The sequence below is a fragment of the Rhodofomes roseus genome (assembly GCF_022264815.1).
Source record: "Rhodofomes roseus strain CIRM-BRFM 1785 chromosome Unknown C8Q71scaffold_5, whole genome shotgun sequence".
Classification (NCBI taxonomy): Eukaryota; Fungi; Basidiomycota; class Agaricomycetes; order Polyporales; family Fomitopsidaceae; genus Rhodofomes; species Rhodofomes roseus.
In genome coordinates, this window is record NW_025952961.1 from 403,400 (window position 1) to 428,004 (window position 24,605).

The 24,605-nt window shown below is 56.2% G+C and overlaps 9 protein-coding genes across 9 annotated transcripts; 4 read left to right on the forward strand and 5 right to left on the reverse strand.

Moving 5' to 3' along the window:
* Window positions 1-526: 526 nt before the first annotated feature.
* Window positions 527-2,518, reverse strand: C8Q71DRAFT_744328 (uncharacterized protein). Its single transcript, XM_047922938.1, has 4 exons — window positions 2,168-2,518; window positions 1,753-2,116; window positions 789-1,701; window positions 527-737 (listed from the first exon to the last, which is right to left on the reverse strand). Exons 1-4 carry the CDS (start codon window positions 2,391-2,393, stop codon window positions 648-650), a joined length of 1,593 nt encoding a protein of 530 aa, XP_047781470.1. The 5' UTR covers window positions 2,394-2,518; the 3' UTR covers window positions 527-647.
* Window positions 2,519-3,906: 1,388 nt separating this feature from the next.
* C8Q71DRAFT_855128 (uncharacterized protein) lies at window positions 3,907-4,325 on the reverse strand (the record flags this gene model as incomplete). The annotated part of the gene is made up of 3 exons (XM_047927148.1): window positions 3,907-4,052; window positions 4,107-4,201; window positions 4,258-4,325. The coding sequence occupies 3 exons, from the start codon at window positions 4,323-4,325 to the stop codon at window positions 3,907-3,909; spliced, it is 309 nt and encodes a 102-aa protein (XP_047781471.1).
* Window positions 4,326-4,523: 198 nt separating this feature from the next.
* C8Q71DRAFT_702507 (O-glycosyl hydrolase family 30-domain-containing protein) lies at window positions 4,524-5,414 on the reverse strand (the record flags this gene model as incomplete). The annotated part of the gene is made up of 5 exons (XM_047920254.1): window positions 4,524-4,661; window positions 4,725-4,871; window positions 4,927-5,029; window positions 5,086-5,176; window positions 5,225-5,414. The coding sequence occupies 5 exons, from the start codon at window positions 5,412-5,414 to the stop codon at window positions 4,524-4,526; spliced, it is 669 nt and encodes a 222-aa protein (XP_047781472.1).
* Window positions 5,415-5,940: 526 nt separating this feature from the next.
* On the forward strand, window positions 5,941-8,235 carry C8Q71DRAFT_805110 (uncharacterized protein). The gene is made up of 4 exons (XM_047925985.1): window positions 5,941-6,266; window positions 6,326-6,686; window positions 6,741-7,758; window positions 7,816-8,235. The coding sequence occupies exons 1-4, from the start codon at window positions 6,044-6,046 to the stop codon at window positions 7,903-7,905; spliced, it is 1,692 nt and encodes a 563-aa protein (XP_047781473.1). The 5' UTR covers window positions 5,941-6,043; the 3' UTR covers window positions 7,906-8,235.
* A 3,357-nt stretch (window positions 8,236-11,592) lies between these two features.
* C8Q71DRAFT_463987 (uncharacterized protein) lies at window positions 11,593-12,909 on the forward strand. The gene is made up of 5 exons (XM_047918703.1): window positions 11,593-12,150; window positions 12,209-12,442; window positions 12,492-12,666; window positions 12,730-12,806; window positions 12,866-12,909. The coding sequence occupies exons 1-4, from the start codon at window positions 11,716-11,718 to the stop codon at window positions 12,744-12,746; spliced, it is 861 nt and encodes a 286-aa protein (XP_047781474.1). The 5' UTR covers window positions 11,593-11,715; the 3' UTR covers window positions 12,747-12,806; window positions 12,866-12,909.
* A 281-nt stretch (window positions 12,910-13,190) lies between these two features.
* Window positions 13,191-19,181, reverse strand: C8Q71DRAFT_463935 (glycoside hydrolase family 13 protein). The gene is made up of 14 exons (XM_047918702.1): window positions 18,805-19,181; window positions 18,371-18,516; window positions 17,733-18,319; window positions 17,095-17,683; window positions 16,525-17,045; window positions 16,056-16,462; window positions 15,902-15,998; window positions 15,308-15,848; window positions 14,785-15,252; window positions 14,219-14,733; window positions 14,077-14,163; window positions 13,702-14,024; window positions 13,558-13,638; window positions 13,191-13,503 (listed from the first exon to the last, which is right to left on the reverse strand). Exons 1-14 carry the CDS (start codon window positions 19,039-19,041, stop codon window positions 13,297-13,299), a joined length of 4,806 nt encoding a protein of 1,601 aa, XP_047781475.1. The 5' UTR covers window positions 19,042-19,181; the 3' UTR covers window positions 13,191-13,296.
* Window positions 19,182-20,119: 938 nt separating this feature from the next.
* Window positions 20,120-21,238, forward strand: C8Q71DRAFT_795098 (alpha/beta-hydrolase; the record flags this gene model as incomplete). Its single annotated transcript, XM_047925590.1, has 6 exons — window positions 20,120-20,393; window positions 20,448-20,574; window positions 20,643-20,702; window positions 20,759-20,771; window positions 20,803-20,842; window positions 20,907-21,238. The coding sequence occupies 6 exons, from the start codon at window positions 20,120-20,122 to the stop codon at window positions 21,236-21,238; spliced, it is 846 nt and encodes a 281-aa protein (XP_047781476.1).
* A 497-nt stretch (window positions 21,239-21,735) lies between these two features.
* On the reverse strand, window positions 21,736-22,287 carry C8Q71DRAFT_703120 (Mss4-like protein; the record flags this gene model as incomplete). Its single annotated transcript, XM_047920298.1, has 3 exons — window positions 21,736-21,767; window positions 21,837-22,116; window positions 22,180-22,287. 3 exons carry the CDS (start codon window positions 22,285-22,287, stop codon window positions 21,736-21,738), a joined length of 420 nt encoding a protein of 139 aa, XP_047781477.1.
* Window positions 22,288-22,791: 504 nt separating this feature from the next.
* On the forward strand, window positions 22,792-24,332 carry C8Q71DRAFT_744380 (SCA7-domain-containing protein). The gene is made up of 3 exons (XM_047922939.1): window positions 22,792-23,148; window positions 23,212-24,134; window positions 24,188-24,332. Exons 1-2 carry the CDS (start codon window positions 22,908-22,910, stop codon window positions 24,021-24,023), a joined length of 1,053 nt encoding a protein of 350 aa, XP_047781478.1. The 5' UTR covers window positions 22,792-22,907; the 3' UTR covers window positions 24,024-24,134; window positions 24,188-24,332.
* Window positions 24,333-24,605: the final 273 nt, after the last annotated feature.

Genomic DNA, 24,605 nt, shown 5'->3' on the forward strand with positions numbered 1-24,605 from the left:
TACGATCTCCATGCCTGAACGTCTGGCCTCTTTCTGCCCGAGCAGCTACTCTACACATCCACTCTGCATCGGTTCTGGTGAAGCGCCAAGAACAACCAACGGATACCTGTCTAATCAGCAGGTGTTCGGGCGATTCGGACAAGTGAAGCCTTCATTCATGAGGTGCTTCATGGTTTGTTCGCCGCACATCTTGATACGACAAGTATGTAACTTAGTACTATGCAGCTTCTGTTCGATGTATTTCCGTAGCATAACAATAGATCGTCGGCCACGCTTGTTCTATGGACAACTGGCAGATCATTGAAGACGACAGCTGCGTGCATCGTCTATGTTGGTGAGAGCATCCAATCAAGCTTTGTACTCAGTGACGCGAAGCTGGCCACGGTCAGTAAAAGTGCAAGGGCGCAGGCACCCTCCACCTCCTCAACCGTGTCTCAGCGAAATTTGTAAGTCATGCACGATCTGTCCCGGTTCTCTGTCACCTACTTGTCTATGTCTACATACATTCACATTCTCGCAAGCATCATGGTGGACATCATCGTGATGACTGGAAAACCAGGACATCCGGTCTATATATCATGCATAAGCTCAAGCAAGTCTAGAGTACATGGGGCGTCGCTCCCAACCGCGAGTCATCTGCATTAAAATCACAAGATGTCCGTGTTCATAGGCAAGCAGTGAGGCTCGCGGCCAGGTTCTGACTCCCAGATTGCACCTTGCGGCCAGAAACAATATTCCTGAAGCAGATTGTTTAGTAGAGCACGTACCCATGAGAAAACGACACTTACACCCACGCCACAAGCAGGCTCGCACTTCATCCATACTGGCCAGTCGAGCCACTGGGCCAGCGCATCGAACTCTCTTTTCCATTTGGTGAAGAGGCCTACAGCCTGCTCTGCCTGTCGCTCCTCGATGTCAAACGCGTCCCTCCAGGCCTCGGTATACACGCGGCAGATCTCATGCAGCACCTCTTTCGTGGCGTCATACAAGATGTGCTCCTGCTTCGTGAACCTCGACACCGGAAGATGCGCAGTGTAGCGCGTCGCGCACCCTTCGGCTATCTGCGCGTACCACTCCGGCGTGCCGATGCGCTCGCGGTGCATGTAAGGCAGCAGCGACACAAAGAGCTCTCTGCGGAGAGTCACTGCTTGCAAGAACGCACTGCTGAAAGGCTGATGCAGGAGGTGGAGTACGTATGGCAACCGGTCGAAAAACCGGTCCTGGATTGCACGCGCAAGTGCTTGCCAATCCACGCCACTCTTCGCTGTTGGATCCCGACTCATCATCTCCGCGACGTCCGCTTGTACGCGTGCGACATCCTCCTTCGATATACCTTCGAGCCGATACTCGATGCGCCTGTGCGAGCGGCGTGCTTCGACGAGCGATGTGAGGGTCGGGTCGTAGAAGGAGACCATAGTAGAGGGGTCGACTCGGATGCGTACCTCGCCCTGGTTGTGCCAGGTGCCCACGTGCCTTACCTCGGGGAAGGTGGTAGGTAAACTACCCTTCCACCCTTCCGGCGGCCTCATGGGCTCGCGTTTTGGTACAGGAACCTTTATCGGAGGTAGCATCTGCGTGAGGTCATTCAAGTTTGTGGCGTTGTTGGGAATAACAGGGGGGAATGTGAAACCATCGTTGGCGACCAGCGGTACGGCAGAGACCAGTTCCAGCCCTTCTGGGATGTTGCAGTACATGATCTCGCTATGTCCCTCGTGTCAGTACGTTCGCGAGCACGAATAAAGCTGGATTCACAAGTCAAGCTGCATCCTAGCAATCCCGTCAATCCCGTACTGCTTTCCCCACTCACACATCCTTTGAAAGCGAGCCACTTCGGCGAACCACTCGTCGTGAGGGTCGTAGTCGACTTCGCCCCAGAACAGGACGTCTTGTGTGTCTACGGTTCCTCCGAATTTGTTACCGCTGGCGCCGTCGAAGAAAAGTAGATTGATCTCGCGCGCAGTACTGTAGGTGAAGAGAGTGCCGTTCGCGCCTGCCGCGAAGACGTGCGAATGCTCCGGGTCCAATGCGAGCCAATCTCTCGCAGGCGGCTCCCTCAAATGGCGCCCGTGATAGAGGAGCGTACCTGGAGGGATGCTGGCACGCATGATGGAATGCCCTAAGAGCCTCATAGTTAATACGATAGTCAAGGTGTATGGCGACGACGCACCATTGATGTACCTAGAGTTCGGAGCCAACTGAAGCAGTGATGCCAAAGACTGGAAAATGAGGTTCCCCGTTGCATCCTTGCTAGGCGGCTCATCCCAGGGCTTGATATGTTGGGATCCATGCCCGACTTCGGGATGAGGGATAATTGGGACCTGCTCATTAGCGCAGACTCCCAGCGCGACGCTGGACGCGTAAAGAGGGAGGGCTAGACTGTGCCGCCAGCGCATGAAGGGCAGGAGGGGGTTGCTGAGGGGAATCGCAGCATGAAGGCCGACGGCAGGATTAAGTACGTAGCAGTGTATCGAGAAGCCGACCAGAAGTGCGCCCGGAAGCTAATTCAGAATAGGCGCCGATATCACTCGGGTAACGTACGTATACGAGGCTCTCCGACTCCCGAGGACATTGACTGTTGCGCGCTGCTGCACGAGGCGGCCAGGCCGTTGGAGGAAACATGAGAAGCTGATGGGGACCCGCCGCGGCCCCATCGCCGCCCATTGTGACGGAACTTTCACTCGCTATCGGAGCCGTAAGGGGATCGAGGTTGCACGTTGCAGTTTGTGCGGTGAACTCTGCAGCTTAGCCACCACTCGAACGCCTACCACGGCACGCGTCAAAAGCGATCCTCGAAGAGCTGATTGTGGACTTACGTGACAACGGGTGCCGACAAAGCGCCATGACAGCGTTTCGCTCGACGCTTATGCCAGGGAGCCAGTGCCCTGGTGGGAAGCCGTGAGCTATACGCAAGAAGATGGCCGAGTACGCAGCGGCGCATTTCGGTGTCTTCCCACCCTCTGGAACCAGCCTTCGGATACCCGCTCTACCTGAGCGTCATAGAGCATCGTACTCGTTTCAAATTTGCGGCCTCAAGCTGCCCCTGAAGCCCGATACCGTTCATCAAAACATTCGCGATGAGCTGGCTAGGAGGACGCTGGAGGACGCCATGCATGATGCGGGACCGCCTAGCTGATTCTGGCGGCGGAGTGCTCACGGCGCTCAAGCTGGTACCGGTGCGCATTCTGCCGCATCAATTGATCTCTCCTCCGGAGGTGTAAGTTAGTGTAACCGGCGCGTCCGCTATGCATCATGATCAATGTCACCATAGAGGTACCATAGAGGCTGGTGTCGTTGCGTTTCTGAGAGGGAAAAGCTCAGTCCAGCCTGAAAAAGTAGTCCTGAAATGATCCTTTGGCTCTGCGGTCCCACGTAGATGATGGAATGAACTGCAGGAGCCTGGAGGCGCATATGATAGGACGAAGCAACGCCGCAGCGAACTCCGGCCGTCTCCGCCGCGGGTGCACGCGGATTGAACCTATCGGGCCCTGCGTTGAGCTGTAAGTACCGTCAAGCAGTTACCGTCCTATGTTCGCCCGAAACACAGTAGGTCTGTATAGCAGCACAGGCAGCGATCGCCAGCAACTCAGACCACCTACTTGAAATATACCGTGTAAATGCTCATCTCTGGCGCCTCGATCGTTAGCGACTCGTCCTTACTTACCTAGCGCAGGCCCGACCTCCACCTCCACATACTAGTCCTTCGTCACGCTCGTCCGGTACAAACTCGTCGGCTGCGTTAGCTCCAATGCGTCGTCGTGCGTCAGCGTGATGCTCGATGCGTTCTACTGCGCGTTCATAGCGACGACAGAGTAGATCCTCCGATGACACTTCGCGAATGGCTTGCATCACGACTTGTGCTGCTGCGAGTACGTGGCCCGGTAGTCGAAGGCGAGCACGCGCCAGTTTTCATCGGACGCGTCGATGCCAGCGGTGACCGTACGACGCACGGATCCGACCGGGCCCCTTGGTGAAGTGCTTCAGCACCGAGAAGCGTTTGGTGAGCTGGAGGTCGTAATAGTGTGTTTCGTTGCTGGCGTCGTAGTAGATGATACCTGCTCTTGAACCGAGTCAGATATATCGTGTGTAGTATATTGCGGTGATCTCACCGTCATCCCAGCCATCCGATCCTATGTCGTCCCAGCAGCGTGAGTTGTTCGGCGTGCAAGAACCGACACCGTTAGACAGAGCTGTCCACCAGTCCCTGCCACCCAAGCTTGTCAGCGCGCACGCGTATTTTCCGGTCGCGCTTGGACATACCAATGTTCATCCTCTGCGTAAGCGAGCGACTCGTAGATCAGGTTCGCCGTCCGGAGCCCGCTGCTCATCGTCGGGTCGCATTACTCTCCCCAGCCGATCGCGGCAAGCGGGTCGTCTGCCTCGCTCTCATACACCGCGCTGTAGTCTCTCCAAGATGTGAAGTCGAAACCCAACGTCGTGTTCTCAGCTTACAGCACTTACCAGATCGGTGCATCGGTGATGTACGATTTTGCGTTGCGGAGGAGTCAAAGTTCGCACATTGTCGGCTATGTGGAGGTTCTCACCGCTGCTTTCAAGATTGCTGCGAGAGTCATGACCAGCTCCGCGCGCTGCTCGGGCACAAATTGCATGCCTTCTTGAGCACAGAGAGTGGTAGGGTCGCCATCGTCGAAGTTGTTGTCAGGCTCACTTGCATGAGAGGCAGGCAAATCAGCACGGAAATTGCGGAGGCAGACCAACGCAGACACTTGCTTCATGGAGGATACATGCGCGATATCGACGCCTTGAGTCTTCCAGTAGCTGATGACGTCGGCCAGGTATTGTACATACGCGAGGATCCGCTCGGTAATGAGGGTGCCGCCGCAGTTCTCGCTGTTATTGGTCATCGCGGTGGGCTACGTAGCGGAGTATCAACATGTTTGTGGATGGGGAGGATGTAGAGTCACTGACAGCGCTGTTGACGAAGAGAGTGATAATGGGTATGCCATGACAAGCTGCCTCCTTGAGAAAGAAGGTGTCAGCCGCGTCCGCCGACCAGTTGTAGACGTCATCACTATCGTTCGCGTTCCGTGAGTCGCAACTCACATAGCGTGCATCGATACTACTCACCTGATATACGGCGTCTCAGGTGCCCTGTCCCAAGTGCCAACACCCACACCACTGTCCCCCAGGTTATAGCGGTAGTCGGTCATACCAACACCTACGTGCCCGTGATGCAATCCTCATCAACCCACAACTGCACACGTACCCGAATTTTGGTTCAGAAGTAACTCCGAGATGTTCTGGCGAACTTCAGCAGGGAACAACGCGACGTCGTTCACCCACCATGCGCCAGATGCTCCGATGCCATTGATGCTCTCCCGGGTTGTCGTCGTGATCTGTGCGGTATATGCACCTGATAGCATGAGAGGTGCCACACAGAGCCCACGGAGTAACATATTTAGCTAGGCCGGAGCGGTAGTGTGGTGCATGCATACATGCGGATGCGAACTCGAAGGCATTTATACGCCCCGCATCGGTCGTAAGGGGAGATGTTTACGTCGGCGGGCCGTGTGATGCAAACCGATGCACGCTCGTGGACATGAACAAGACGAGGATAGCCAGTATTCGCCAACGAGACAATAGCAGAATGGCACCGCGATAGTACTTAGCTTCATCCGTCGAAATCGTCTGCGTGGTCTTGATCTCGTATATTGCGTGGAGTACTTCCCAGGAACCAGTACATATGAAACGCATCATTCCGCGGACAAGGACCATGAATTTGCGTGAAGGTGAGCTTGAGGACGAACAGTGAGAGACATGGCGGCCCTGCGGCAACCATCGCCGGCGAACGACTGGATGATTACGCTCATGCGTTGATTGACCGAACACGGTGTGACAACACCTCGTGATGTGACAGGTCGCGTCCCGCCGGCGCCACAGTGCGAGTGCCGCCGGCGCTGAGGCCGCACAAATGGGCTTATCGACTGACAGCCTGCGGGCCCGCACGACTCGTCCCAGGGGCCTGCGGCGACTCATTCCGCCCTGATGCTGCGCACTACCTCTGTTGCTATCTGCCTCTTTCTTGATGTGCTGGATGGCGAAGCTCGTCGCGCTCGGCCTCGCGCTGGTTGTAGATGCTCTGCTAGTCGGGGCATATCAGCAGCAGCCTCTGGCAGCCCCGAATCACTCGACATCATGGCTCTCCAGACCATGGGACGAACAACTCAGTGAAAACGCGACGGGGAATCTTATCTTCCAGTCCTTAGCCGGTCTTATGCAGATGAAGGCGAACTCGAAGCATCCAAATGGTACGTTATAATCACCAATATTGATGTCCGTGAGGCCGACTTCCTTGGGTTATTCGCAGGCCATGCCATCATTCGCGCCACCATTCCTCCAGGCACTTTACTCTACCATGGCCGGCCCTCATCAGAGTACCCTGTCCAAGACTGGATTGCATTCGACCCGGAGCATTCGGCTGTCTTCGCTGGTGGCTCGAACGGCACTCTTTTCACCTTCACGGCGGCGCGTGAGCTCACGCTCATCTACTTCGACGGATGCAGCGCCAATAAGGTCGACGGCGTCGTCGATACGCAAGACCTGCTTTTCTTCGGCGAGCTCAAGCACAAGCATGAGGGCTGGTGGGGCGAGCTGGAGCGTATCGAGGACGGGTGCGCGTGGGCAAAGCAGTATGGGATTGTTGGGTTCATCAGGATGGAGTTCGACTTGTGCGTACGCCCTTTTCCTGTTCCTTGTGTCGGTTGACCGATCAGTGCGATTAGCGAGATCATGTACTGCGACTTTTCAGACGGTCTGGAGCTCGTCTCTGCCATGCCGTTTGTCAACGGCCGAGGAGTGGTCCCGCGTCCTCCTCGATCACTAGACAACGCCGCTTTGCAAGGATCCCGACCTGTGGGAGGCCAGCCATCTCTCAATCTCAGTGACGTTCCCTCTAAACGCGCCAACACAGAAGCTACTTTCCACGGCCTGCGGAGAGTAGACCAACTAGTGATTGATGCGGAGAAACCGAGAGTTCCCGTCCCGCCCCGGATCCCACCTCCCGGCTGGAAAGGCACTCTGCCCTCCATGGGCTGGGAAGCGAAACGCACCGGGTCATGGCACAACGACTTCCCGGGCGAGCTACGCGTACGCCCCGACCCCTCTACCCTCGTTTCGTTCTTCGACCCCTCTCTCACCTCTCTCGTGCAAGCGCGGCGCACCTTGACGCGCGACGAGTATAACGCAGGAAATGCCTCGCGCGAAGACATCGCCCGCGTTCGCGCGGATGTGGCCGAGGTGGCCGCGCGCGAGCCTAGGACGGGCAGCGACGTGGACTGGGTCGGCCTGGCGCGCGTCATCGAGGATCGGTTCGCGACACGACTGCCGTACCTGCAGCACTTGCTGCACCAGCCCGTCGATATTGTGAACGCGTGGGCGCGGGCGGCAGCGGTGCGCAAACAGCTGATCGTCTCGCTCATCCCGTACATGCACGGCAGCGCTATCGGCACGCCGGAGTGGTTCGCTGACATCGCGCGCGAGTGCGCGGAGCGGTTCACCAGCCATCTCCCTACGTCGAACTTCACGAAACAAGAGCATGTTTTGTACCACGCTGTGGATGAGGTCTTGCATGAAGTCTGCCGAGTCTACACCGGAGCGTGGGTGGATGCGTTTGACGTGGAGACCAAGAGTCCATTTGTCGCAATGCGCTTGTTGGACAAGTGGCGCGAAGAGTTCGACACGTTGATCGAGTGGCTGGATTGGCCGGTATGGATACAGTGCCGTCCTGCCTGTGAAGTAGATGTAAGTCGTCAGACCCCTTGCTTTCGGGGACCTCTACTCATGTACTTCCGCACACAGGAATATTGTTACGTGTCGCAGGGTCGACCGTGGGCCCCGTCCGAGGACCACACGCCGCGATGTGTACCAATGGAAGACGAGACGTTCTGAGTGCTTGACGCTTCTGACTTGATTCGAGAGGGCTAATCCGTCCGGATCTGTCGTGCTGAACTAGGCTTACAGTCGTTGCAGTCATCGCACTGTGCTGTCATGGTACGTGGCTCTTTCCGTGACCTGTACAGCCAGCTTGCGTCCGTGCTGTTCCGAATTATTCTAAGGCGAGCAGCACCCAATGCTTCACTGAGTCCGACATATGCATTCAAGTTGAGCATCACGTCCGAAGCATGCGCGGCGCGTAGGTATAGAATGTAGACCACAAGGATTGTGCTCTCCTGTAACCGTAGTCAAACGCATGCCCGACCGCCGGCAACTTGTGAGATCGATCGTTGTGAGATGAGGATGAGGCCTCGAATGCGGGCGCTTGTATTGCCGCGCTGCTCTTCCTTGCTCTTCAGCCACTCTCCAAGCTCTTGCTTGCGCTTCTTGAAGCCCTTGCGTGTCTTAAGCAGCTTGAGGCTCTTTCCTGCTTCGGGTCTCGAGTGCTTAATATTGGTATTATCCCACGCTCTCGGATATGGCTCGTCCTCGACTTGTCTGCGCGCGCCCTCATTGTCAACGACCACCAGGACGCGTCTCTGGCGTTCTCTCCTCGCAGACATGTCGTCTGGCCGAGAGCGTCTCAGCGTAGAGACAGAACGGCCTCGAAAGTCACCAACCAAATCGTCCTCGAAGTCGCTCCCCGAGGCTGATACCCCAGCGCGAAGTGCCTCTCGCCATGTTACCCCATCCACCGTTGACGCTCATATGGCCCGCGAAATAGAAAAAATCATGAAGAAGCTGCGTAGCAATCGTCCGCCCGGTCCGTCTGCAGAGGAGATCGAGGCGTGGGGCTGCGCGTTCTTCAGGGCCGTGCCAGACTGGATCAAGGAACGGGAACGTAAGTATGCTCTCGATTAATCAACCTGATGTCGATATACATCGTATTGCGCAGGGAATCAGAGGAAGGAGGCCGCACGAGTAGAGCAGGAGGGTGGCGATGACGATGCAACAGAGCTGAGCGGTAGCGTGTACTACCCGTCTGACGAGGGAACGACGCGCGCAAGGCCTACGCGAGGCGTCGACTCCCTTGCTCCATTGAAGAAGAAGAAGAAGAAAAAGGGTAAGGGTAAGCAGTTTTTCGCGTTGATCATCCGATGTCGGGTCTCATTCCATGTAAGCTATTCCACCGCCAAAGCCAAAGCCCAAGCTGCCCCAGCGGGAAACGGCCCAATACTCGTACGACTCCGAGGGTAGCGAGCATGAGGAGCAGAGCCCCCCTCTTCCGGCAAAGCCGGACAAAAAGCAGAAGCCACGTAGCTCGAAGCCTCAGGCCGAAGTGCGCAAGCGGGCGACAGTTCCAGTCTCTCGTGACTCAGAGGATAGCGAGGACGAACAGCAGATACCTGCTCAGACAGTCAGGGTGAATCAGAAGCCGCAGAAACCACGCCCATCGAAGCCTCAGATCGACAAGGCACGCAAGCGGGAGGCAGCCCAAGTCTCCGACCACTCGGAGGGCAGCGAGGGCGAGGAGTCGAGTCCTGCGCAGCCAGTCAAGCCAGCCAAGAAGAAGCAGGCTGCACACAGCTCGAAGCCTCGCGTCGAGTGGTGGAGAGTTTATCTCGAGCAGCAGAGCTCTTCACGTCCAGCCAAACCTAGCAAGAAGCTGCAGAAGACGCAAAACTTGAAGCCTCAGGCCGGGACGGCTCTCAAGTGGGACGCATACCCGGTCTCCAGTTCTTCGGAGGACAGTGACTGCGAGGAGGTGAGTTCCGCTCGTCCAGTCAAGCCGAGCGCGAGGAAGCAATGGGCTCACGACTCAAAGCCCCAGGTCAACAAAGCGCGCAAACAGGAGATGGCCCAAGTATACTGCGACTCTGGGGATAGCGAGGGCGAGCAGCAGAGCCCTGCGCGGCCAACTAAATCTGGCAAGAAGACGCAGAAGACGCACAGCTCGAAGCTCAAGACCGGCACAGCACGCAAGCGGGAGGCAGTCCACGTTACCTACGACTCTGCGCGCAGCGAGGGCGAGGAGTCAAGCCCTGCGCAGCCGGTTAAGCCAGCTAAGAAGAAGCAGACTGCACACAGCTCGAAGTCTCACGTCGACAATGTTCGCAAGCGAGAGACAGCCCCAGTCCTCCATGAATCGGAGTATGACGACGGCGAGCAGCGGAGCTCTGTATGTCCGGTCAAGGGTAGCAAGAAGCCGAAGAAGACGCACAGCTCGACGGTTCAGGACGATGGAGTGCGCAAGCGGGAGACGGTGCAAGTCTCCCGCAACTCGGACGATAACGGTCGCGAGCAACAAAGCTCCGCGCGAGTGAGCAAGAGTCACAAGACGCAGAAGAAGCACAGCTCAAAGTCTTCGAGCAACAACGTACACAAGTCGAAGTCAGTGCCGGCTGGTCGTGATGACAGCGGCGACGAGGGTCGTAGCACAGACAAGAAGCCGAGGACGCATATCTCGAAGTCCCAGAGCGACGGGCTGCGCAAGAAGAAGGCGCTTCCAGTCTCCGGCAACGACAGCGATGACGAGCGACGAGCACGTAGGCTCAGCGCGAAGAAATCGAAGCAGCAGACGCATGGCTCGAAGGCACGGGATGACAAGCCGCGCAAGCGGGAGGTACTCGAAGCCTCCTGTGATGAGAGCGACGATGCGCACCAGGTCCCTGCACGCCCGCAGAAGGCGCATAGCTCCAAGACCCAGACTGGCAAGCAGCGCGAGCGGGTGGCGGTCTCCCGCGAGGGCAGCGACGACGAACAGCCGCCGGTCAAGCCGGTCAAGAAGCAGAAGACGCATCGCTCGAAGTCTCGGGCTGACAATCTGCGCAAGCAGTCGCCAGTCCCAGTATCCCGCGATGATAGCGATGACGAGCAGCCGAGCTTCGTGCAGCAGGTCAAGCCGGTCAAGAAGCACAAGACGCACGGTTCGCAGTCCAAGGACGACAGGGCGCGCGAGCGAAAGTCGATGCAAGCTGACGGCGACGACAAGCAACGGACACCTGCGCGTCCGCGCAGCCCAGACAAGAAGCAGAAGACGCCGAGCTCGAAGGTGCGGGATGATAAGCCGCGCAAGCGGCAGGCAGTCCAAGTCTCCGACGAAGGTAGTGATGGCGAACGGATGAGCTCCGTGCGGCAGGATCGCCCGGTCAAGAAAAAGCAGAAGACGTGCCGCTCGACGTCCACGGACGACAAGAGCCGCAAGCGAACGGCCAACTTTGTCGACGACGACGATGACGATGGCAGCGACTGTGAACGGCGGGTTCGCCCAGAGAAGAAGCAGAAGATGCGCACCTTGACGCCTGGGACGGACAAGGTACACGACATTAAGACCTTGAAGGTCTGTAGCGACGACGACGACGGCCAGCAGCCCCCTGTGCGCTCAGATCACCCAGACAAGAAGCAGAAAACGAATGCGGTCAGCTCTCAGACATCCAAGGGAGACGATGCGAAGGGCAGTCTAAGTGAGTCGACAGTACGCGCGTTATAGTCTCCGACTTACTATTGGCATGAAGAGCGTAAGGACGAGACCCAACGTTCTGTAAAGGCCGTCACCAAGACCAAGACGTCGTCCAAGTCTGCCTCACACATATCCGGCACCAAGCAGCGCCCTGAGGCGCAACACCGTACGTTGACTCAGTTTCATTCACGTAATGCGCGCTCGATAAGAACATGACGGACAGTTAACAAAGCAAAAACAAAGGTGAAGGCCGAGCAACCTGTCGTGGACAGCCGTCTCGAGAGCGGTGACGAGGAGATGCTAGATGAGCCTGTACTGAGGAAGGCCAACGATGAGGGTTAGTCGCAGAACCTTCGTACGATTGTATGACCGAGGCGTTGTTACAAGGTTCTCACACTGCACATGAGCATGCTGGGGTGCGGAAGAATGAAATCACAAGGAAGCAACAGCTAGATGCCGCATCGGAGAGCCGGCGGAAGGTGGACTATGATACCCCGATCGAGGAGCCGAACGATGAAGAAAGTGACGGACCGGGTATAAGCCTCAGTGATGAACACACTGACCCGCTCTCTGAGGAGCCGATGAAGGGCTTCCTGAAGCAAGCCAGGCGAGAATTGGAGCTTTACATCGCTGTTGTTGATGCCTGGCCTGGGTATACCCAGTATGGGAGGATGGACGTGACTGTCAAGATCATCAACACGACTTACGAGAAATATACGATCTATCGGAACGAACGATTCCGGACATTGTTCGCACCGCTGTGGGCTGACGAGAATATCAGTACCAGGATGGTCGGATACGTATGCGCTCTTTACTTCGTTGAGTCCTGACACAAATCCTCACCCGATTGTCTACTAGATCTATATGGCAGCTTCGTTTCTTCGTCACCAACTTAAGCAGACCGCCATACAGGTTGTGCAGAAGGCATACACGCGTATCGATACTGGACCCGATGGCACCAGGCTTGACGGTCTCAGCGAACACAGGATGAGCCGGAGTGCCAGAGCTGCTCGCATCGTGTTCCTCAGGGCTGGCGATACCTTTCACCATGGTGATGTGGACATACCATTTCAAGACACTGTCGATAGCTCGGTTTGTGGGTTTCTTATATATCATGACTGGCTGACTGAGGTAGAGGTAGCTCTGGAAAGTGGACCTTACCAAACCATACCACAACCAGATAATTGGACAGATCATAGCACACCAGTGGTTTCTAAAGCGGGACCCAGAAGCACTGCAAAAGGAGGACCGAGACCACTTTGACCTCGACAAACCACTGTCAAGTAACATGATAGCACTCGTGTGCAGTTCTGTCAGTGTGTCTGTTCTTTCAATCTTTGCACCGGTGAAGTCCTCAATGACCTGATTGACATGGACAGATACGTGTCGCCCTTGACGAATTGGTAACAGGGGAGCAGAGGACAGTACGATTCAGTGAACGCTACTATGCAAAGCAGTATGTGATGATAGTGATCATATAACAAATCTCATAAGTGAAAACTAACATTCTCGTAGACATCAAATTTTCAAAGCCGAAATTGACATGTATAGAGACAATGCTACTGAAACAGTGTGTGAGGATATCTTGGAATTGGTTGAGTCTATGGATATGCGCCTAGCAGATGCTATTAGGTATGTGTCAAGTTTCAACACCTGTTCACTCTGGGCACTAAGTTCATTGTACTTTGACATGTCTTCAGGGCCTCAATCCAAGATGCCGATATGTAGGAGATGATACCTATGATGTCAACATCAGATGGGCATACTACTGTTACATCCTCAGGAACAGAGAACATTATACCAGATAGCCTCTTGTAAGAGAAGTCTCAGCATCTCTCTCAAGTACCCAATGGTGATGAATGGTACAGTGTGAACAATGTAGTAGGTACAGAGCCTGGATACAAGAGCTTTGCAAGTGGGGGAACCCTTTGTCCATGTATATGCATTTACTTCTTTGCCTCACTCAACTTGTGCACATCTTCCAAGAAATCCAGCAGGGTACTTGCACTCCATGCCTGCGTGTTGCACGAGTCGGGGCAGTACTGGCCGTCCTTATTTGTCAACTCAGGCAGTCCCGCCCAAGGATCGTTCAGTATGTGACGGCGGGATGTAAGGACGTAGCGATGAAGCCGATGAAGAGTTTCAGTGATGTCCTGCGATAGGACAAGTCAGACAAACATCGTATGATGGACTCGATCATAGCTTACTGTCTTGCCCGACCCGACGAGGACATCGAAGTAGAGGTACGCGCGCAAGAAATACCCGAGTGGCCAACCCCATTCGGGGCCCTGGAACGGAACGGAACGTAAGCCGCCGGTACATGGGACAAGACTGTCGGATACACCACGTACCTGGTGGTAGTTGCGTCCCTTTGCAGTAGCCGGATCATCGCTGTCGGTCGAGTTATCGTAATACGGCCTGTACTGCATGTCATGTGGATCTAATGTCTTCATGCCGAGCGGCGCTCGCAAGACCTGGTCAGCCAATTCGAGCGCGTACAGAGCATGCCCGGGGTCGAAGAGTTCGGGGGCGACCGTCATGGCAATTGCGAAGTTCGGTCGGAACTGGTAATCTGACCACTCCCTACCAGGTCCGGAGCCATAGACATCTTTGTAGATACCCCTGCGGTTGATGATGCTGGGGTTGACGTTGTACTTTGCATCGTCAGCGGGATCTACCCATCGCACATCGGTGAGATGTCACGAAGCATATCGTCAACAACGTACCAAGTGGAACGTAATAACAAGCTTCGAACGAAGTCTGCAGCAAATTGCCCCATTCTTTGTACGTGACCAACCGCCGCTTTCCGTCGACTGCTCACTTCGCGTCAGTGCCACTGAACAACGCGCTACAATCATGGGAACTCACTCTCAGCCTCGACCCCCTTGAACGGGAATTTGCCCTGAGTCGACAGCTGTGCGAGCCACCTCAGCGTGCTCTTCAACAAGCCAGTAATCTCCACAGGCGCGCCGTCACGAGGCGTTCCCGGTTTTCCCTTCGTACCCGCCTTCACGGACTCGCCCATCTTGTCCATCCACGTTCCGCAGTTGTGCTCGTTGCCCCCGAAAATGATACCCGTCTCCCAGTCTACACGGATGTCGATATTGAAACCCGCGTCACTCATTTGCATGTCGAGGTTGGGACCGGCGTTGTACTCGCGGAAGGATATACCATCGGCATGACGCTGGAGAATCTCCTGGATGATCTCTGCAACCGTACTGAAGTAAGCGTACGCCCTAGGATCGTCCCACGATACCCAAGTATCATCCTTGGGGAAGCGGCGCTTCACGGGCTCGGATAGTATGGCGAGGCCGTCTGGGGCGCTGTTGACGTAGTCTTGGATGTTTTGAACCATCCACCACGGAGAGTCGCGAGAGTTGTACCTAAACGGGAACGGTGAGCTATTCGGCATTGCTACTCAGAGTAGATCATACCTCGGGTTGCGAACGGAGTCCAGCAAGTTCGGGATCAACCCATGCTTGAGCGTCGACGCGAAGGCCAATATATGCGCTTTCGCGCCAGTAAAGTTCCCCGTGGTCAAGAACAGTCCTCCAAGTGAGATGAAAACATCGCGACCCCAGCATCGCGCCCAGCCGGCAGTAAAGTGAGGCAGTCCAGCTGCCAGGGACGGAGTAGGCTTTCCAGGGTCCAGCGACGCAGATTTGACCATGCCATGCATCTGGATCGAGCAGAGCGCAAGATCTTGGGTGAACGAGTGCCCCGCCGAGACAAACTCGGAGCATTGCTCGATGGCCATCCGGCGGGCGACCTTGTACGCCTCCGAGATGACGATGGCAAAGTACTTCGGTCGCAGGAAAGGAGGGACGCTCTCCTTGATGCGCTCTGCGCGTACCTTGAACCATTGCGCGGGCTTCTCCAAGTTGGGGAATGTGTCAGTTTGCCTAGAGTGAGGTCATAAGTACGTGGAGCTCAGATTTATGGCCCAATCCTACTCACTTCGACAATCGCGAATGGACGTATTCCAGCGCCCATGTTCCTTCGCGCAGATGACCACAGAGAGTGTGTCCGAGATCGTTGTACCGCATGATATGGCGCAGCGGGTACATCCATCCCTCCAAACCACAATACACCAAGCCACCCATACCCGGGACAGCGTACGTGCCAATCTCGCCTCCGGTCGCATCCCGCTCCTCGCCGTCCGCGCGATGCAACATGACGTTCAGATCGACAAGGTCCAGGTCCGCGAACGCCTCTTCTGCACCCGAAGCGCAGAAGGCATCGAGGGACTGGTCAAGACCTTGGACCTGAGTCTCGAAGACCATGAAGCTGCCAGGCGGAAAGTACTCGGGAACGATCACTTCGCCGTAGGGCCCCTCGCCATCCAGGCCCTGCGGGGCTACTACGGCAGGCATCTCGACCAGCTTGCCGGCGAGGCCCTTCAGAGTCATCGAGTCCTTGCTGACTTCATACGAAGGAATGTCGATGTGGGCACCGTAGATGAACTTGGCTTTGGTGCTACGAAGTTTAATCGGGTTAACTAAACCAGGACACATTGTCAGTCCTGCGCCAAGATGCACTAAAGAGACGTACTATGGCCGCGATCCTTCGACCCTTTGGAGAAGGCTGTATGCGCGACGAGGAGGTATCCCTTCTGAGTCGAAGGTTGTACGCGATGCATGACGATGTACTACCCGAACCAAGCCTGATCAGCCGCATATATCCTGTGTGCGATCTAGGCACTCACATCGTTCTCCTGATGAACGTGCCCCTCTTCGAACCCTCCAAGCGCCATCTCCGTGTGCAGCGAATTCAACAATCTCTTCGCCTTCGCAATCCCGCTCTTCTCTCCTAGTCCCGTCGCTTCATACTTCCTGTTCTCTGCGACCAGGTTGAGGAGCTTCGGGTATAGATCGTCGAAGCCCTTCACCGACCCGATGGCCGAGTACGAGAACGTGATGAGCGCCCCTGTCGAGAGCGCGTCCTCCGCGGACCGCTTGTCGAGGTACGTCTCGTTGTCGTGCGTCAGGTCGTAGAAGAGTGCGTGCGGGACGGACCCATTGTGCGGGATGACGATGCAGGGACGGGTGGGTCCCTTGCTTGTCGGAGGCGGCAATTCTTCCTTGCTGGTCACGCAAGCGATGTCCATCGAACCTTGTACGCGAAGAATCACCTATGAGCCAATGAAGCGCACGACATCCGTATATGCTACTCACCAAGAGGCTTTCCCAGACCGTGCCTGTACAGCAACCTCGAGAATTCCTTCGGGTCCCAAGCGTTGCCCGCCTCCCGAACCAGGCTGTTCAGTCCCAACCGGCTCACAAACAGCTTGTCCGTCTCTTCGCTGCCAGTGAATAGCTCTGCGCACACGTACAGGTCCGGGTTGACCACGCGCGCCGCATCGAGCATGTACACACCCACATGCAGCGGGGTTGAGTGGCAGTTGTCGATGCGGAAGCCCGAGAATGTCTTAGCAAGCGACGTGACGTACGTCTTCATATGCTCCCAAAGCCACGGGTTTGCCTCGGGCGACTCGTCATACCGCAGCTTCACGCAGTCGCCCCAGACGATGACCTCGCGGCGCAGGTACGCCTTGGACGGCGGGAGCGCAAAGTTGGAGAGGGGGTCGGCGTTCCAGATCCAGCCGTTATTTGCGACGGAGTACTTGACTGGGTCGAGGGGAGTGTTCTTCTTTTGCAAGTGCAAACGGGTGAAGTACGTCTCCACAAGTGGCAGCCTAGACATCTGGTCAGTTGAGTGCCACCCATATGCAACCGCAAACTCACTGTTCGGTAATAGGGCCCATCTTCGGACCATGGTCGTCCAGGCGAGTGTACCTCAGTCTGTTCTTGATGTTGTCCAGAGCAACTCGAGTGTCCTCCTTGCACTCCTCATACAAAGGCACGTTCAGCACGTCCACGACCCTCGCCCACGCGTCCGCAAGTGCGGTGGCATCGTTCCCAAGGTCCACAAACGCCGCCTTTACAAGGCCAGCCGCAACCGCGCCATCAGCGTATGTCCCGAACTTCTTCTCCATCTTCCTCAACCCATGCACCTTCCCAGACGCGCGGACAATTTCTGCCAGCTCCGCCACAGACTTGTGCACGACGTCTGGACCGTCCCAAGCCGCTGCGTTCTGGCTGATGAGCGCAGTCAGAACGGATTCGCGCTCTTTCTTGACGTCGAGGACGTAATATTGCCACATATTGAGCTCCTGGATGTAGTCTTGGAAGCTGCCGATGAGCTGGTCGATGTCGGCCTCGGAGCTAACAATGGTAGGTAGGCCCTTGGAGGCCAGTCCCTTTGAGAAGCGTATCATAGCGTCGTCGAGCTCAAGTGCGGGGGTCAGGTGAGGGGTGTTCGCAGGGCTGTAACCTTGGAGTTGGTAAGTAGGGCGAACATGACCGCGTACAAGACTACTCACCGGCCTCGGGATGTTCAAGTAACCATGGACTGTCGTTTGCGGTGTGATTGAGGACAACGTCCGTAAGGCTGAGCAGCCCATATTCATCTCTCGCGATCCTGAGCAACTCCTCAACTTTCGTCAAGCCTCCGTCCGAGCCAAGATCCTTCTTCCCACCCGCAAACATTGTCGGTTCGTAGACGAGTTGGTTACGGATCGAGTACGGACTGTTGCTCTCGCCGCGCTCCTGGAGGGGCGTCCAGTGGACCATGTTGTATCCCCGCGCACTGCTCTCTGCAAGATATTCGCGCCAATTCTTGATCGTGCCCATCCATTTCGAGACGAGCGTGAGGATCGAAAGGCCGTCTAGTGGCAAGTTCACGTAGTCTGATTGCACTGAGGCGCCTTTCTCAGAGATGCTGCCGTCCTTCGAGATGATGGGCGCCCGCGCCTTGGTTCGGAGGATGGGGTCGATGTTGAAGTAGCCTTCGCGGCCTTTGACGCGTGTGCCCGGCTCCTCGCCGTCGTACTCCACCCAATAGGCAAACGCGCCGGCGTGAGAGATCGGCAAGTTGATATGAATAGGTTTAGAGAAGTTGGTGGGCAATCTGCGACCAAAGTGAGCATACCATGAGTGCGCGAAAGGGGGAGCTACGTACTTTCGCTCGGCAAAGCGATCGCGGGCGAAGACGCCGCCATCGAGTGGGAAGTTGGTCTTGAATACAGCGTTCTTCGACGCAGGAGTGCCAGCTTCTAGTGATACACGGAGGACATACGGAGTGATCGCCGGAGGGAGGCGCATATACTGAGTAATTCGTCAGCATATCTTCATTGACGGTGTACGGGCACACAAGGGATGTCTCATAACAGTGCCATGTACCACAAGTCGTTCAACGCGAGCAACATTGAGATGTGTCGACGGTGCCTCCCCATCGACACTGTACGCGTCCCCGCCGAGAGGAATGTCAGATGCGGTGGAATCGACGACAACTGAGATACTTCCGTACAGGAAAGCACCCCGCCTCCGTCATCACGGCTTATATACACGCATATAACGACAGCATTTGCGCGGCCAAAGGGAAAGATACTCAACAGCTCGGTCTTTGCTCGGCCCACCGTCCGGCTCCAACTGCAGTTCATACACATGGATCGGCTTCTCCCCCTGCTTGAATGCGGACTCGAAGAAGTCGATACCCTCATCGGCGGGCGTCTTGGGTGTCTTTGGCGTCTTTGGCGTCGTAGGAGACGACCCCGCGCTGCTATGGCGCGACGACGACACGCTCGTCTTGGGGATCTTGAGCGAGCCCTTTAGTTTCTTCGCGCTAGGCATGGCAGGAAGTGGGAAGACGCGGGAGAAGGTGGGTGAAGGGAGAGGGGAGACGGGTGTTCAACTTGGGGCTTTATTCGACCCAGAGCGGTGCGCACGCCCGTGACAGAACCCGAAGCCCTGTCCCCCTCGAATCGCGTCCCATCACAGGCATCGACGCGCTCGTCCTGACGTCACGCACGCGTTCCGGTCACGATGTGCGTGGGAACCTTACCCCGCAACGCCTCCAGGCCCCGCCATCGGGCTCCATTAATTCATCCTCGACGGCCAAGTCGACGGCCCCTTGCTCCTCTACGACCCCATAGCCCGTAGCGCGTACGGTACAGCACTTGAGGTTGAAATCTGCCGCGCAATAACTGTTTCGGCTGTCACTGGCTGTACGCACAGACACGCTCGTTGTTCGTTGCGCGACGTATCATCACGCAGCGACGGATGTCGTATTGCCTTTCGATGCCTGGGCCTGTGGGAAACGGGAGACAGTTGGACGACTTGGATGCTCTGAAGCGAGTACGCAATTATATAATTCAATCCGTCTTGCTTATAGGGCCCGCACACTGGCAGCAGGCTACAGGGACACTTGAAGCTGCCTCAGCGGCTGATCACCTAGCTGTGACGCCTGGGGGCTAAGCACTCATGACGGTATACGTACGCCAATCCATATCTTTTTGGTCCCTGTATCTTCACGACAGCCGAAGGCAGCATCCGATTCACTATGTAAGTAGAACACAATAGGCCTCTGTCGGAATGAAACCACGTCACAGGTTCTGGTCCTCATACCGATCCTGAAGGGCTCATGAGTGATTGCTGAGTTTCTCATCAAGACAAAATTCCGGGCGCATGTCTGTGACTGGCGTATGTTCCTCTTGGTCTCATATTGGACTCTGAAGACTCGGTACGTCTGTTTCTCGTCGAAAGTCGGAACGATATGTAAGGACTCACTGAGCGCGCTCACTTCTTACTCGGGGACATCGCATATACATAAATGCGACACAAGGGGTTGCTCCCTCCGGTGCGTGCAGGCCTGCCGCCGTCCTTGTCTCCAAATTTCGCTTCTCGTACGGTTCCTTGGTATAGAGCCGACATGTTGTTTTTCTCCTTGCTTTGTCTCTGCATCCTCCCTGCTCTCGCTACAAGCCGAGCTGCTCCTGCAAGCTGGCCCGATGTCGAGGATAGCTACTATGTTCAACGACTCGGAGAGGGCGATGTCTCAGCGTACAAACCATATACATACTATGCGAGTGCAGCGTACTGTCCACCGGCACAGATAAACAAATGGAATTGCGGAGCAAACTGTAGAGCAATTGGGCACTTCGAGCCCACTGGAACGGGTGGTGATGGAAAGAACAGCCTATATTGTGAGTGCTCGAAGTTATTTTATGTATCGCATGACTTAGTAAACATTAGAACAGGGTTTGTTGGGTATGACTCGAAGTTGAACATGATCATTCTTTCACGTCAAGGAAGCTTCAACCCGGGTGGCATCAACGAGTGGTTTGTCATGTGCTGCAATGATAACATGATCATCTCAAAATCTGTGTCTCCAGGGATCTACTGAAGAATTCATGGTTCGTCAAGAAGAGACGGCTTAAGGCTCCATTTTTCAGAGCATCGGATCATCCCCATGATCTCGGAGTACACACCGGGTTTGCGGACTACCAGGAGAAGTATTTACACGCCGGCCTCCTCACTTGACTTACTGACCAACATCACTTTACCCTAGGACAGCAAATGAAGTGCTGGCAGCGCAATAATGCAATGGAGAAGTATCCGACACAACGGGTCATGGTCGTGGGGCACTCGATGGGTATGCCGTTGAGCCTAGACTGCAGCCCTTGCACACTGACACCGACGACTCTTCACTTGCACAGGTGCCGCAGTTGCCTTGATCGATGCTCTGTACTTGAAGGAGGCCATACCGAACTTGAACGTCCTCTACACTGGCTACGGCCTGCCACGCGTGGGCAACAACATGTTCGCACAATGGGTCCAGTCGAAAGTTTCCATCAAGCACATCAATAACAAGAAAGATCCGGTACCCATAACCCCGCCCATCTCAGGGTCCTATTACTATGCGCATCCGGAGGGCGAGATACACATTGGACGCAGGGGGACGTGGTACGCTTGCTGGGGCCAAGACAACCCTGACAAGCGTTGCAGCAGAGGCGCGGTGATCTCGACCCCGACTGCCCGACTGGCTTGATGTCAGACCACTACGGACCGTATGACGGCGTGATGATGGGTTGTGGGGAGAACGAGCCAGCGGGAGCTTTAAGTAGGCAAGGGTCCAAGCCAGCGAAAGGAGAGGGGAGTGGCGGGAAGACGAGCCAGGCATCGGGATCGGGATCGGGAGAGGACAAAGGCAAGGCCCGAGCGTAGGGTCAGGTAGCGTGGTATTGGATGCTTGACGACAAGTGTCGCATCATACTATGTATTGTTCACAACTGTCTGTATACCACCGCCGCTTCGTATAGCAAATGCCGAAAACTCTCGTATTGCTTGGCTGACAGGCTGTCTTTCGCCCACCGAAGTCGTGTTGTGACGCTGATTGTTCACGCTGATGGTCATCGTGCGGCGGAGACGGACTGCCAAGTGTTAGTTCAGAGATGAATTCAAGTTAAAGTAAACGCGCGGGAGGAGGTTCTCCGGATATGCTACAGACGATAGAGAACCCGGTGACTTGTCGTCGTCACGGTCTGTTCACTCCTTGACCTCTCGTTTATGAAACAACCCTGTGTACACACAAAATCTGCATCAGCGCAAATTATCCTCGACGTGGATGTTCGCAAAAACAGGCTCACCGGGTATCTCGGGCAGCCATTGCGCGCGCTCCTTGCAGAAGAACTCGCCCTTCGGCGGAAGCGCGTCAGGCTCGTCGAGGCTGCCGTAGAACAGGTAGACGTTCTCTCCCGCGTGCGCGCCGTACTCGAGGACCCCCGAGCCGCACGCGCCGCAGAATTCGCGCGTGAGCTGCGTGCCGGAGCCATTGTCCCCGACGTGGTGCGTCGTCTGGCCCTTGCGGAGGCGGAACGCGGAGGCAGGGATCTTGGCGGTTATCCCGAACGCAGATCCGGTGAATTTCTGCGAGGGACGTCGACTATTAATGAGGGCATGGTTCACGGCCGGGGTAAAGGGAAAACGAACCTTGCAATTCGTGCAGTGGCAGATGCTCATGCGCGCCTGATCTGGCGAGTCGAGACTGAGCTCGTAGCGAATGTTGCCGCAGTAGCAGCCTCCGTTGTATGTCGGCATTGCGAGTTGGGCTGTATGTCTGAATCTACGACGCAATGGTGGACGGTCAATACTGGTTTGAACCCGAAGCGTGCGTGATGTCTTGAGGATTGTCTGCACGGTTGACGTCGACATCCAGAGCGGAAGTAAGTTGTCAGGATGCGTATGTACACCGAATCTCGTGTGGAGATGAGGCATTGTGTGACCGCAGGGCCCCATGAAAAATGAGGTCAGTCTGATCCACCTCAGGCTGCCATGGCATCACCATAAACTCCAGGACACCCTCGGGCCTCGGAAACGTAGGGTTTTCGCTATACATATAAGCGTACCGCCCCCTCAACGAGCAAAGAACTTGTGCATACATATGATACAGCCTTGCAGGGCGATGGCATACGGGAAATCACAGAAGACTGGGATACATGCATACAGTCTGAGTTGGTGCGGGGCCCCGCGTGACGTGACGCGGGGGCGGCGCACGTTGGTGGCGCGCGTCACACCCGGCGGCGGCGACAGGCGCCGGTGCCACACGGTTCTGAACACGGTCGTCGGTGACTGAGGGATCGCGTACCGCAGATCGCAATCTCGCACCAACCCCTTTCCAGCACACCACACAGGGGCGCACTCACCCCGCTGCCATCGCCATGGCCCTCAAGCTCAGGCCCACCCACTCTCCCGAGCCGCCCCCCTTCTCCTGGGACACCCTCCCCGCGACGCCCCCCACGCCGTCCGACACCGACGCCCCCGCTTCGCCGCCAATTCCCTGGCTGTCAGCGCCTGACATGAAGACCTATGGCGCAGAGCCACTCAAGTCCGAGATCGGCCTCGTCAAGTGCAAGGACTGCCACAGGCCCGTCCTCCGGAGCGGTGTCGAGGAGCATGCCGGTAAGTCACCGTGATGATACCCCTCACCGCTGCGTCCGCATGCTGATCGCACGGCGCTCGCAGCCAACTGCGCGAAGCTCCGCGCCGCGTTCAAGAAGAGCGCGAAGGGAAGGGAGGCAGAGTTCTCCAAGGGCAAGAAGCGCAAGGCCGAGGACGAGGAGCCGACACCTGAGGACCCCTCCGCGCCCAAGAAGAAGAAAGCCGCGACGAAGGTCACCAAGGGCCGCTTCAAGGGCCCCGTCGACTACGACAAGCAGTGCGGTGTCATTAACGACAAGAACCTCCCCTGCTCGCGATCCCTTACCTGCAAGTCTCATTCCATGGGTGCCAAGCGCGCCGTCCAGGGCCGTTCGAGGCCGTACGACGAGCTGCTCCTCGAGTGGAACCGGCTCAACAACCCCAACTTCGTCGAGCCGGTCAAGAAGGAGAGCAAGGAGCAGCGCAAGGAGCGCAAGGAGAAGGAGAAGGCTGACAAGAAGCGCCAGGCGTTGGAGGCTGCTGCCGCCGCCGGCATGGACCTCACGAAGAAGGGTGCGGTCGCCGCGGTCACCGGTGCTGCGACGAAGAAGAAGAAGGGCGCTGCGGCCGCAACCGCTGCCGCAGCCGTCGCAGCAGCCACCGTCGCAGGCCAGGACGACGGCTACGAGAACCTCGACGAGCTCGATTCCGAAGCAGAGGTCGACTCCCTCGTCCACGCCGTCCGTGCTGCGCAGAATGGCGGCCTGATCGGCGTCCCTCTCGCTGTCTCCTGCGACGCGAGCTCGTGGTTCGTCGCGCGGAGAGAGCGATTGCGCAGCTGTCACCAGTTCGTGTCCAGTGCGCTGATGCCGCCTTCGCGTAACTCTGTCGGCCCAGGCGGCGGACGCCTGACATGAACGCGTTCCAGGTCATGACCTTCACCTCCTCCCACTTCCCATACCCCTTCATTCGATGATACCACGCATACATCCTTTATTTCGTCCCGCGATGCTCACGACAGGTACCATGTACGCAAGATGATTGTAACCGCATGCTGCAGCCTAATAGACATGTACAATAGCACAATGCCCATATTCTCATCCATGAAAACGCTGGGAAACTCGGATCCGGAGGAACTTGAAAGAACCACTAAACCGTAAAGCACGATGGCTTGGGAGAAGGTGTCTGCGATGCATCGCGTGTGGTTGCTGTGGGTAACATATGTCGAGACTCAAGATCATTGTTACTGTTGGCAGTGTGAGCCAGTTGAGTTCTATGCGCAAATGTCAGCGACCAGTGGAGAGAGCAACGACCGCCAGCGTCATTATTCAATTCAGAAGCAATTGTAGCACAATATATAGATAGTGCCCATACTAAGGGAGTAAGTACCAACGGTGACTCAGTAAGTAGCGATTATAGAGCGATAGTGTAGATCTATTACATAACCGCGCGGCAGCATCTTCAGCCTTCAATAGCTTTCCTCTTGGTTCGCTCTGAGT

Excerpts from the sequence above, each read along its gene's own strand:
- C8Q71DRAFT_463935 (XM_047918702.1), bottom strand. The coding sequence starts at position 19,041 with ATGCCTAGCGCGAAGAAACTAAAGGGCTCGCTCAAGATCCCCAAGACG. Across the intron at positions 15,849-15,901 it reads GTCGAAGGATCGCGGCCATA|TTAACCCGATTAAACTTCGT; the intron begins GTACGTCTCTTT and ends GTCCTGGTTTAG. Across the intron at positions 13,504-13,557 it reads TCGTCGGGTCGGGCAAGACA|GACATCACTGAAACTCTTCA; the intron begins GTAAGCTATGAT and ends GTCCTATCGCAG.
- C8Q71DRAFT_463987 (XM_047918703.1), top strand. The coding sequence starts at position 11,716 with ATGACCGAGGCGTTGTTACAAGGTTCTCACACTGCACATGAGCATGCT. Across the intron at positions 12,151-12,208 it reads GTACCAGGATGGTCGGATAC|ATCTATATGGCAGCTTCGTT; the intron begins GTATGCGCTCTT and ends ATTGTCTACTAG. Across the intron at positions 12,443-12,491 it reads AAGACACTGTCGATAGCTCG|CTCTGGAAAGTGGACCTTAC; the intron begins GTTTGTGGGTTT and ends AGGTAGAGGTAG.
- C8Q71DRAFT_805110 (XM_047925985.1), top strand. The coding sequence starts at position 6,044 with ATGTGCTGGATGGCGAAGCTCGTCGCGCTCGGCCTCGCGCTGGTTGTA. Across the intron at positions 6,267-6,325 it reads GAACTCGAAGCATCCAAATG|GCCATGCCATCATTCGCGCC; the intron begins GTACGTTATAAT and ends GGTTATTCGCAG. Across the intron at positions 6,687-6,740 it reads ATCAGGATGGAGTTCGACTT|CGAGATCATGTACTGCGACT; the intron begins GTGCGTACGCCC and ends CAGTGCGATTAG.
- C8Q71DRAFT_744328 (XM_047922938.1), bottom strand. The coding sequence starts at position 2,393 with ATGCGCTGGCGGCACAGTCTAGCCCTCCCTCTTTACGCGTCCAGCGTC. Across the intron at positions 2,117-2,167 it reads GAACTCTAGGTACATCAATG|GGCATTCCATCATGCGTGCC; the intron begins GTGCGTCGTCGC and ends TGAGGCTCTTAG. Across the intron at positions 738-788 it reads AGCCTGCTTGTGGCGTGGGT|GAATATTGTTTCTGGCCGCA; the intron begins GTAAGTGTCGTT and ends AATCTGCTTCAG.
- C8Q71DRAFT_744380 (XM_047922939.1), top strand. The coding sequence starts at position 22,908 with ATGGCCCTCAAGCTCAGGCCCACCCACTCTCCCGAGCCGCCCCCCTTC. Across the intron at positions 23,149-23,211 it reads CGGTGTCGAGGAGCATGCCG|CCAACTGCGCGAAGCTCCGC; the intron begins GTAAGTCACCGT and ends CGGCGCTCGCAG.